At 41.0% G+C, this 12,507-nt stretch overlaps 1 protein-coding gene across 2 annotated transcripts in view; it reads right to left on the minus strand.

Moving 5' to 3' along the window:
* Positions 1–577: 577 nt before the first annotated feature.
* CDH4 (cadherin 4) overlaps positions 578–12,507 on the minus strand; it is a 701,646-nt gene continuing 689,716 nt past the window's right edge. For both annotated transcript variants that reach the window (XM_030533430.1, XM_030533429.1), the window contains exons 15-16: positions 7,426–7,590; positions 578–4,568 (exon numbers count right to left, since the gene is read on the minus strand). In XM_030533430.1, the coding sequence (XP_030389290.1) occupies positions 4,362–4,568; positions 7,426–7,590 (372 nt within the window). In that variant the 3' untranslated portion in view covers positions 578–4,361. The remainder of the gene's footprint in view (positions 4,569–7,425; positions 7,591–12,507) is intronic.

The raw sequence follows: 12,507 nt of genomic DNA on the forward strand, positions 1-12,507 counted from the left end.
CATAGTAGGGAAAATGGAAATCACAGAACGAGGATACCAGGAGGGGGTAACACTCCATTCTTCCTGAAGCCATCGCTCTGTCAATCATCTCCCATGTCACATGGGAAGTGGAGGATGAAGGAGTCCATGCTCGTATGTCTGGACTCCACATCATTCATTAATTAGCTTGGTATGTCTACTACTGTTATGCAGATTATTCAGAGAATAAACTTTAGTGTCCCCAATACATTAGCTGTTAAAAAAATCAACAACTTACAGGTGCGTCTTGATAGCTGGTAACCTGTGCCTCTAACATCCTGCCTCTAAACAAAAATAGTATGTCCCATCATTGACCATCATCATAAGGTTCAGAGGCATGGTTTGGTACTAGGCTGGGTGGGAGATGGTTTTTCCCATCCCTGGGAAATGTTCACATATCCACATTCTTTTCTTGTCCTGAATCAGAATGAAAAGTCAAAACATAGTTGCACGAACCAAAAATATGACATTTTTTGGAGGGTGGAGGATGGAGGTGTTTCAGGTCAATAGAAATATTTTATTTGGACATTTTCCTCTTTTTTAAAAAAATAGTTTAACAAAGATTTTGAAACAAAAAGACTCAAAAAATTGAAATTTTCCAGTTAAAAAATTTGGACTTTTTGCCCCCAAAACTTTTCACATCAGAAGATCTGTTGAACCCAAACCTGTATCGTGAACAGTTTTGGTTTTGACAAATCAGAATTTTTTGGCAAAAGACAAAGTTTGTCAAAAAAGTTCCAGTCAGGCCTCTTTGAGACAAACTTCTTTTTAAAGGGACACTGTCAGTTTAAATATAAGCAAATTTCCTTGCCTATCGTACAAACTCCAACTAACATAATAAAGGTGAAAAACTGTAAAAAGTGAATTTATTTTTGCTATTTATGCTGCTTGCATCCCTTCTGCATGTCCCGCAGCTTGGACAATGGGTCAGATTCTTTCCACAGTTACCCCCATGGACGTCATTGGGGCCTTATGGGGAAAGTGTGAGTAGAATTTGGTCAGAAGACAACAGATTAATTTGTTTCATGAATGGGCTCATATGCTCTAACATGAGCTGTAATATTTGGAGGGGCAAATGCTGCAGGGAAATGTTTGTTTATTTTTAAAATTTCTAATGGAAACAGGTTACTTTATTTTAAACCACTGAAAGATTTCTGTTAGTCTTTGGATTGGTAAACACTAAATGGTGTGACACGCTTATCCCTAGCAATGTCCTTTTAACTGTTGGTGGATAAATATCTTGATTGTCTCCATTGTAAGTCCACTCATTGGGATAATCAAATTAACTTGTACATAGTTACATTGTACATTCTCCCTAACCTCAACTTCTTGTTATCATAGTTCAGCATTTTTACATATACCACTAACCATACTGTTTTTATTTTGGAAAATCCACTACCACCACCAAAGACACAAGAGGCAACACCAACCCTTCCAGAACAGATGTTTAGACTATTTGCATTAGCCAACTGGTACCAAGTGGTTTGCATAGCATAACTTAGAACTAGGGACCATCAGGTTTGATTCCTGGTTGGTATTCACTTAGATTAAAGCTTTCCAGGGACTGGCTGTCTGCATAGAGGGAAAGAAACATGCTAGCTAGAGAGAACTGGGCACTGCTTGCCTCTCATGTCTATAAACTGGGTAACTCCCTCCACCCCTTTTTTTATTTCCTCCTCTGATGAAAAGGAGGTTACAATAATGGTTTCAAACAACTGAGATGTACTAATTGAGAAACACTAAGTGCATGTTTTTTATTCATTAATTTTGTTGCGATTGGGCAGTTTCCATGCAGGTGCATCATCCATCCTGGTTATAATCCATTCAAGTCTAACACTTTTCTGGAAAGAAAGAGGATCAAGACAGTACATGGATAAAGACCATAGGCCCAATCTCTGCAAGGAGACTGCAATTCAAAATGGGCTGCTGTACAAGTGCTGTTATTTCCCCAGGTATCAGAGCAGGTACAAACTACTTGAATTGCCAGATGCTGTACAGAAAAGTTTGCTAGTGTGTTACATAGGGCTGGAGGGGTGAGGTATTTGGTGCTAGTGAACTACGGTTTTCATACTCTGCAAGTGGCAAGATGAAGGCTGAGTTCCCAATTATGGAGTAAATATTGTTGAAAGGGATCAGATACTGAATTTGTCATGCACTGCACTTCAGATGAGGCATCTGCTGACAACCAGTACCTTTTGAACAACAGTGATGTGTTACCACTGGACTTCTCATTGTTTCCTGAGGTATTACCTGCCACAATTTTCTCTCCTCAAGAAATTTGTATGTATGCTTTTTGTTTTGTTTTCTTCCTGGATAGTGAAAGGATACGCCAACCAAACCCCCTTTCCCCGCCTCCCCCCGGTATACTTGGTAATTAATAATATAAAAGATAGAGATTGAGTCCTCTCAAGCATACTTTTACCACATTCCATTTCAGACAAGACACATTTCAAATGCTCATTAATTTACAGAAATTGCATTTTATAGAAAATATGATACAATGACATATAAAATGCACTAGGAGCATTTTAAAAATCTATAGACACAATCCTGCAGCCTAGTATTCCCTCTTAAACAATGTCTATTCATTATCACACACACACTTTCTCTCCCGCTTCCCCCCCGTTTAACTCTCAGCATTCAATCTACATATCAAAAAAGCATGATCATCCCCTGGATAATCACCTTCTGATACTGTGCACATTCTTGGATTTCAATGAAAATATATCTAAGCACTTCTACAATTTTTTAGTGAACCCACTGCAAAATTGTCTGCAGAATATAAAACATAGGTAATCCAAGATTTCATAGCACATGAATTAAGTGGCTCATAATCCATTAAATGTGGTTTATATTACACATCCATGCAGTCTAAATCATTTTACAAACATTAGACATAAAGCCACTAGTCCAAATCAGTAAAGGAAAAATGTAATAATAATAATAATAATAATAAAAAAAGCTAACTACTATTTGTTATTGGTTAAACTGACCCTACATATAAACTAGGTAGTATGCTACCATTTATAGACATTGTGTCTGGATGCTGCAAAACTCTTGCTTAATTGGCAATGTTGGAGCATGTTTACCACAAAATACTTACTAGGTCCTTGTTGCTTTTCTTCTCCAAAAGACATTTACTATAGATAGAAGTGCCGACCCATCAAATATAAAGGACACACATTAGTTGGGTTACATGATGCTGTTGACCTTTGGCTACTGATGCTCAAAGGCATTAATACTGTACTACACCTACTTTATCCTAATATCATGGTAATGCACTGATCAACTGTCCATGTTATTAACACTGCCCTAGTCTCGAGTTACTGATTATGCTATGTCCCTGTGTATGGTTAAGCTAAGAATACAGCATTGATTTTCATACTAACAAGCATCATGATGGATGCATGACAGCAACATGTAACCCAGCTTTTATTTACACTACTCAAAAGGTTGGGGGAGCCAAGAACACATCGATAGCAAAAAACAAACAAATGGCCTTTGGTCATCTCATGATTTACTGTAGGGTTTATGCAAGGTCTGTTTAAGATTCTTTGTTGCAATAACCAAAGGCTTATCAATGCTATAGTTCTATGCAGCTACATCAAGTGTGACCAGGTTACAGGAGAAACCCCAGTCAATATTTTGCATCTGATAAAACTGAATTATATACAACAATATGACTAATTCACCACCTGCTTAGGCTTAACGATGGCTGTTAAGATTTTTTCCCCCCACCCCAAAACAAGTCATCCACTTAAAAAAAAAAAGGCAAAAAAGAAACAATCTCCACAGTTCCTTTTGTTAACTCCTTCCCAGCTAGAACTGGCTTAGGGTCATAGAGAGTGCTGCTCAAGATGGTTGAAACATTTGTTTTTGTATGTTTGTTCTGATCACTCCTGAGATTGAAGGGAATCTGATACATGTACCAAAAGGCACTTTCAAATATATATATATATATATATTTTAAAAACAGTGCTTCTGTTCTAAGAAATTCAAGTTAAGACAGAGTGCCTTTCACTCTCTTTAGTCATAAAGCGGATAAATGAGTGATATCCCAGCTGACATAAAAAAAAATGCAGCAGAGACAAGTGTTCATGCTAGACAGCTCAATGTTCTAAAAAACCCCAACCAAACCCATTAAAAAAACAAAAAGAAAAAAACAAAAAGAAAAACCTCCTAAATCACCACTAAAAATAATACAGTCAGCAGGGGATATTAATTAAAAAAGCTGCCACTTCTGTACAGTTCTTGCTTCTTCATTGTCTCTTTTTTTTCCTGTTTTCGTCTTTTTTTAAAATGTTTTTCTTCCTTTTTTTTTTAAATAAGAACATGAGGTCAGTTTAATCTTCCTCGCCTCCCCCATACATGTCTGCCAGTTTCTTGAACCTAGGCCCCCAGTCGTTAAGGTAGTCATAATCCTGATCGCCGGAGCTTGAGGAGTTGAGGGAGCTGACGGAGCCTGCAGTAGATCCACTCCCCTCGTAGTCGAAGACCAGCAGGGAATCATATGGTGGGGCTGTAGGGTCATTATCTGCTGCTCTCAAGCCCTGGGATTACAAAGAAACTGTAGTAATAGATGCTGTTTGTTACATTCAGGGTGTACACAGAGAGAAGTTAGAGAAAAATATAAATATGCTTCCTGGAAGATTGTAATGGAACCCTGCTTTATTTCTTAGAATTCAGAATGATAACACACAAGAACCCAAAACCAGAGAGAGACAAAGCAGACTGCTCCCTAAAAACTGAGAGACAAAGTCATCCCACCTAACTCTAGGCTGTCTGTCTGCAGAACTGAGTGCTTCTCTCAGATCACACACTTCACTACAGAGCCCCACTAGTCTGCAAGCAGGACCAGGAACACCACTTTCCCACAATTCATAAAGTGATACCTTGCAATTCTAACACAATATATCACACTGTTAAACTTAATAGAATTCTTCAGGGACTGTGATAATGGGGACTGTAAGTACCTAGACAGACAGATTTCAACAGGGGTAGGTGGCCTTGACCCAGCAAAACACTTAGGATGAAATTTTGTGCTTCACCTGTACTAGGTGAGTCTCTGGCACATTTTAGAAAGGCCTGTTCTCTGGTTCACTCTGCACAGAGCCTTTTATATGGCTGCAGTTGGGGACAGGCTGGGCTAGGCTAGAAGTCCTGGGATACGGATACTGATTTAATTCCGGTCCAGTATAAGGGAAAACTAACATAATGGAAAGTACCTAATCTACAGCAAAAGTTCCTCTTTATTAATTATTTCCAGAAACTGCAGTCAAGGTACGAGTGGGTGGAATTAGTTTTACTGGACTGAATAATAGTGGAAATGTGTCTGCACACAGAGGTATGTAAATGTAAGCAGAGTCAGGATAAGCTCTACCCTGACATCTGGTGGAAAGAATTTCAGAGAGTGTATTTGCATAGGCACGCCTACCCTATCCCAGACTGCCAAGCTGTGGGACTGCTTGGTGACAAATGACTCACCCTCAGTTGGGTGGTACTTGCTAACAAGGGACATGGGTTCCAAAACCCCAGTGAGGAGAGAAAGGCTGGGGACAGGTATCTGTGCCTGGTGGTGCAGTCTCCTTGTGGAGCCAGAAGCACCAGTTCCACCCTCTTCTCTCTCCACTGTGGAATGTCAGAGTTGATTTTTTTATTCCCTCAAGAATCTAAATACAGGTTACTGAGCTGAATTCACTTTGGGCTAATGGTGCACTAGCAGTGGGGCTCCCCCACTAAGAGCTGAGATCACTAAGAGTTGAAATCACTAAAGAGCTGAAATTATTGAGCTGAGAGCACTGAGTACTGTGCTAACTAGTGGGGGAGTCTGAAGTTATACTGTGGAACAGAGTGGCTGGCGGAGTGGAGCAGTTGCGGGGACGGCTGGAGCGGATCACGGGACAGCTGGTGGCAGCGCAGTGGCTGGCAGAGCGGAGTAGCTGTGGGACGGGTGGAGCGGCCCACAGAGTGAGCGGAGCCGAGCAGTTTGCAGGGAGAACTGGAGCAGCTCATGGAGCAGCTGGTGGAGCAGAGCAGTTTCTGAGGATGGCTGGAGGAGCAGAGTGGAGCGGCTGGTGAAGCGGAGCAGTTCGTGGAGAAGGCGGAAGCAGAACCCACGGAGAGACAGGGCAGTTGGCCCCGGACCACGTAAGGTGCCCCTTTCTACCCAGGCTGGGGGGAGGGACCTCTACAGATAAACTCTCGAACTCTGGAGTGGCATTGACCAGAGACTTTTGGGTTGTTGGACTTTGGGGTGATTGGACTTAAAACCCTAAGGGGAAAAAGGACAGCGCCAAATGTAATTGGAGGTGGGTTTTTGTTTATGGTTTGTGTTATAACCCTGTTTGTGGTGTTTCTCCAGTGGGATGCCGCATTCCTTCCTTTATTAAAAAGATTTTGCTACACTCAGACTCCGTGCTTGCGAGAGGGGAAGTATTGCCTCCTAGAGGCGCCCAGGAGGGTGTGATATGTGTGTCCCAGGTCACTGGGTGGGGGCTCGAGCCGGTTATGCATTGTGTTACTGAAACGGAACCCCTGGATACTGAACCTGGCCCTTGTTGCTGCCAACTCAGAGGGGCAGAAGGGTTACATAAACATCAGTGAAAAGAAGGGGAGAAAGAATTTAATTAGAAGAATAAGAAAAAAACCCAGCAGAAATTGGTGTATGATAGAATTAAATTGCTGCCACATTTATATTTCTGACATATGAAATGAATTGTGTTTTGTCTCAGAGGAAATAACACATTGATTGGTTTGCAAACACACAATCATTCATTAAAAAAATTATTGGATAAACATTTAAAAAGAATTAAAAGTGCAGTAAAGTTGCAATAATCTAATGTGCTCTGCTCAGTTATGAGAAGCATTTCTCTTCTATGAAAAGGTTTTGGTGCTAAACAGTGCTTGATGATAATGGAGGCATGCAAACTGATAGGGGTCTGGGAGGCAGGAGATCCTGATAGCTTTTGTGGCTGTGAATAAGTCATGTAACCCCTCTGCCACAGCTTCTCCATCGGTAAAAAACCCTCTCTTGGTCAGAACCAGATGCTGCTTTCATTTCAGGCAATTGCGAAAGTCCTAGGCACTGAAATGGGAGCAGGATTAGGGCACAGTTATTTGAAGATGAAAAGCTACATGCATTCTGGGTGAAAGTAGAAGATAAACTTTGGGCTTCATTGTTGCATTTTGGCTTATTTTGGCTTTAAAGTCTTTGCAGGGCCAAGTCCTGTTTCCATCATATCCATTGACTTCTGTTTGATCACTTGCCTGAGTAATGGGAGCAGAATTTTGGCCTATGGCGAGAACTGAAAATGTGTTGGTAAATTTTACTCCAAGCATTTTGTATCAGCGACATTAGATGACTGAACAAGCCTTGAGAAGTGATAGAGAAAACCTAAAAGAACATACCTCATTAATAAAGTCACCAATGTCCCCAGGATGGGGGATTACTGGTCTTATAGGATACTGGGGTTCAGCACCAATGGGTCTCTCATCCACTCGTCTGACTCCAGGTGCCTTGTTCAGTACATGATCAACAGTCTCTGGCTGTTGAAGTTGGCTTAAATCATAATCCTGTAACAAATGGAGATGCACAGAGTGAAACCTAGAGCTTTTTGTTGAGATTTTCAAGAATGTCTACACTACACTGGCAAATAAATAACTTGATGGCCCCAATTCTGTTTCAACTGAAGTCAATAGCAAAATTTCACCACCATCTATATGGCATCGTTGGTTGTGGTAACCTAATCTATAAATAGCTCATAAAACTGACCCATGTGTGCTCCATGAGACTAACCCCATTTACAACCAATTTAACACCTAAGTTAAATCAAATATATTTGAAACACTGTGCGTATTTAACTTCAATAGCCTATATATTTGTGATAACAACTTGGATTTATTGCACATGTGTGGCTGTGGCTATATGTGCAACATTTTGATCAAATATGTAATTTACTGTAAGAAAATCAATATTGGTAGCTATATTATTGCAATAATGTTTCTGTATTTTAAAAGATTAAAAACAAACTGGAATAGCATGTATGGATATAGATCTTTTGTGATGAATAGGTTCTTTTCCTATAGATCTATTACTGTAAAAATGAGACTAAGATTTTACCATGTAGCAAGCACTAGGTAATATTTCAAATTCATAACTGTAATGGTGTTTTGCTGCACTTTCTTTGCTGCTATTTTTAAAGAATTCTTCCTAAAACCACATTACAGTTGCTTAAAACCAGATTTTTCAGCTGGTTTGAATATTTATTACTTTGTTCTGTTGGTTAAACTGTTCCTACTACAGAGAACTGCCCTTGGATGTGGGATGCTTAAATCGACAGGAGCAGTATTTATAAATAATTTCTTCATGATATTAAAAACAAGAAAGAAGAAAGCAAGAGAAATGCTAATTATGAGGATTTTTGTGCTGAATAAGAACTTGGACTCTGAGAAGCTTCTTTCCCATGGATGTCAGAGGGGCTTCTGTAAATGTAGGGAAAGCAGACTATTGGAGTTGACTCTGGATTCTGTTAAATGGCTCTGATTGAGTTCATAAGTCCAGCGTTTTGACGTTAGTACAGCACTGATGCCAACACTGTTTTATTGTTTCCTTGTATTCCCCTGTCTATCTGTACCTATGTATTGTCTCTTATACTTAGATTGGAAATTCTCTGGGGCAAGGATTGTCTTTTTCTTCTGTGTTTTTACAGTACCTAGCACAATGTTGTCCTGGTCCGTGACTGGGGATCTTAAGCACTACCATAACAGAAACCATAAAAATTCCTTTTACGATAAAAGTGATGCCAGAATAGTGATATACCTAAAGGAAAATGAGATTCTAGGGCAGTTCTGTTTGCCCTTTGTATTACAGTTCCTGGCCATACTCACTTCTGAAATAAATGAGCTCTGTTCCATTGACTCTGTTAGAGTTGAATCCATTCACACCAACAGTTAATATGACATTGCGCATCTGTATGTACGAAGCTGTGCAGCCCACAACAAACAAATGCTGATAAATCATTTATACCACCTCACAGCTTTATGTATTCTATATGAACAACAGATTTTAGAGAAGATCTATTTTGGAAATGGTTTAGAGAGTTTTTAATGAGACTATTTCTGGTATATCTCCACCTGAAAAGCCAGGGACCTTAGTTGTGAGTGCAACTGCCAGGGGTCGGAGAGAAGAAAATTAATACATTTCTAAAAGTCACTAAAATAATCTGAGATAGGCAGGAACAAATGCATAAGCAATTTACAGCTGTACATTAGATCTATGATCTATGTACCATGATCATACTATACACACACAAATTGAAAATTCCACACATAGTAAAAGCAGCAAAGAATCCTGTGGCACCATATAGACTAACAGACGTTTTGGAGCATGAGCTTTCGTGGGTGAATACCCACTTCCTCAGATGCATAGTATATATCAATATTTTCTTTTTATCTGTAACTCTCCCCCTTCTACACAATACAACATGACAGAAAAGGTGGAGGAGTTGCACTATATGTAAGGGAGCAGTATGATTGCTCAGAGCTCCAGTATGAAACTGGAGAAAAACCTGTTGAGTGTCTTTGGGTTAAGTTTAGAGGCGAGAGCAACAAGTGTGATGTCGTGGTGGGCGTCTGCTATAGACCAACAGACTAGGAGGATGAGGTAGATGTGGCTTTCTTAGGACAACTAACAGAAGTTTTCAGATCACAGGCCCTGGCTCTCATGGGAGACTTCAATCACCCGGACATCTGCTGGGATAGCAAGACAGCAATGCACAGACAACCTAGGAAGTTTTGGGAGAGTGTTGGGGACAACTTCCTGGTGCAAGTGCTGAAGGAACCAGCTAGCGGCTGTGCTCCTCTTGACCTGCTGCTCACAAACAGGGAAGAATTGCGAGGGGAAGTAGAAGTGACTGGCAACCTGGGCAGCAGTGACCATGAGATGGTTGAGTTCAGGATCCTGACAAAAGGAAGAAAGGAGATCAGCAGAAATACGTACTCTGCTGGACTTCAGAAAAGCAGATTTTGACCCCCTCAGGGAACGGATGGGCAGGATTTCCTGGGAGGCTAATATGAGGGGGAAAGGAGTCCAGAAAAGCTAGCTGCATTTTAAAGAAGCTTTATTGAGGGTGCAGGAACAAACCATCCCAATGTGCAGAAAGAATAGCAAATATGGCAGGTGACCAGCTTGGCTTAACAGAGAAATCTTCAGTGAGCTTAAACATAAAAAGGAAGCTTACAAGAAGTGGAAACTTGGACAGATGACTAGGGAGGAGTATAAGAATATTGCTCGAGCATGCAGGGGTGTAATTGGGAAGGCCAAAGCACAATTGGAGTGCAGCTAGCAAAGGATGTGAAGGGTAAGAAAAAGGGTTTCTACAGGTATGTTAGCAACAAAAAGAAGGTCGGGGAAGAGTGGGAACTTACAGATTGGGGGAGGCAATCTAGTGACAGAAGATGTGGAAAAAGCTGAAGTATTCAAATCTTTTTTTTGCGTCGGTCTTCACAGACAAGATCAGCTCCCAGACTGCTGCACTGGGCAGCACAGTATGGGGAGGAGGTGAGCAGCCCTCAGTTAGGGACCTCAGAAAGGTTAAGGACTATTTAGAAAAGCTGGACATACACAAGTCCATGGAGCCGGATGCAAGGCATCTGAGGGTGCTGAGGGAGTTGGCTGATGTGATTGCAGAGCCATTGGCCGTTATCTTTGAAAACTCCTGGTGATCGGGGGAGGTCACAGATGATTGGAAAAAGGCAATTATCTTTAAAAAAGGGAAGAAGGAGAATATGGAGAACTACAGGCCAGTCAGTCTCACTTCAGTCCCTGGAAAAATCATGAAGCACGTCCTCAAGGAATCCATTTTGAAGAACTTGGAGAGGAAGGTGATCAGGAACAGTCAACATGGATTCACCAAGGGCAAGTCATACTTGACCAACCTGATTGCTTTCTATGATGAGGTAACTGGCTCTGTGGATATGGGGAAAGCGGTGGATGTGATATATCTTGACTTTGGCAAAGTTTTTGATACAGTCTCCCACAGTATTCTGCCAGTAAGTTAAAGATGTATGGATTGGATGAATGGAGTATAAGGTGGATAGACAGCTGGCTAGATCATTGGGCTCAACAGGTACTGATCAATGGCTCGATATCTAGTTGGCAGCCGGTATCAAGCAGAGTGCCCCAGGGGTTGGTCCTGAGGTTCAACAAGGACAAGTGCACTTAGGACGGAAGAATCCCATGCACCGCTATAGGCTGGGGACTGACTGGCCAAGCGGCAGTTCTGCAGAAAAGGACCTGGAGATTACAGTGGACGAGAAGCTGGATATGAGTCAACAGTGTGCCCTTGTAGCTAAGGCCAGGTCCACACTACAGCGTTAAATCAATTTAAACAGCGTACCCGTCCACATTACAAGGCACTTAAAATCAATTTTAAGGGGTCTTAAAATCGATTTCTGTACTCCAGCTAAACGAAAGGAGTAAGCCTAAAATCGATATTACTAGGGTAATTAGGGTTAGTGTGGACGGAAATCGAAGTTCTTGGTCCCATTCTTTTACTGAGCTACCCAGAGTGCATCACTCCGGAAATCGATGGTAGCCTGGGACCATGGACGCACACCACCGAAGTAATGTGCCCTAGTGTGGACGCGTAATTTCTTGTAATTTCTTACAAATTAAGGCCAGAAATTAAGAGAAATGAAAGGCACATTAGAGACTATTAAGGAAATGCAGAAAAAGCCCAAGGCTCAAGAAAACCTTGGGGCCAAGGAACCCAGGGGAGGGTGGTAGCTGCTATCTGATTTTATTCAGCCATCTAAATGTGAAATACACAATTTTAATTAGTGAAATAATAGAAATTTTGTTTTTATGTTAGTGTCAATATGTTGGCTTGTCAAATTTACCCCAGTAGATAGGTTTATGTAGATAAATGCTGCATCTGACCCGTATCACTGTCCAACATGCCTGGAAATGTCCCATCCATGCTGCATTGTCCCAACTACATATAATGGAACACCTTGCTTCTTATATATGCTCATGCAACACCGCTGAAGCCAACAGAGTTGCACAGGCATAAATGAGGAAAGAACTTGAAGCTGTGCATATAAATCAATGACCCCCTCCGTCATAAACAGATAGTTAAGGGTTAATGTCTCTTTTACCTGTAAAGGGTTAACAAGCTCAGTGAACCTGGCTGACACCTGACCAAAAGACCAATCGGAAGACAAGATACTTTCAAATCTTGGTGGAGGGAAGTCTTTGTTTTGTGCTGTTTGTTGTTCTCTCTTGGGATTAAGAGGAGCCAAACATGCAACCAGTTTTCTCCAATCTTTCTGAAACAGTCTGTCATGTTCTAAATAGTAAGTACTAGATAGGAGGCAAATTAGTCTTTATATTTGTTTTCTTGATTTGCAAATGTGTATTTTGCTGGAAGGCTATTTTACCTCTGTTTGCTGTAACTTATACTTAAACTAGGGGGGAGGGAGTCCCTCTGG

The sequence above is a fragment of the Gopherus evgoodei genome, chromosome 14 (genome assembly GCF_007399415.2).
Source record: "Gopherus evgoodei ecotype Sinaloan lineage chromosome 14, rGopEvg1_v1.p, whole genome shotgun sequence".
Taxonomy (NCBI): domain Eukaryota; kingdom Metazoa; phylum Chordata; order Testudines; family Testudinidae; genus Gopherus; species Gopherus evgoodei.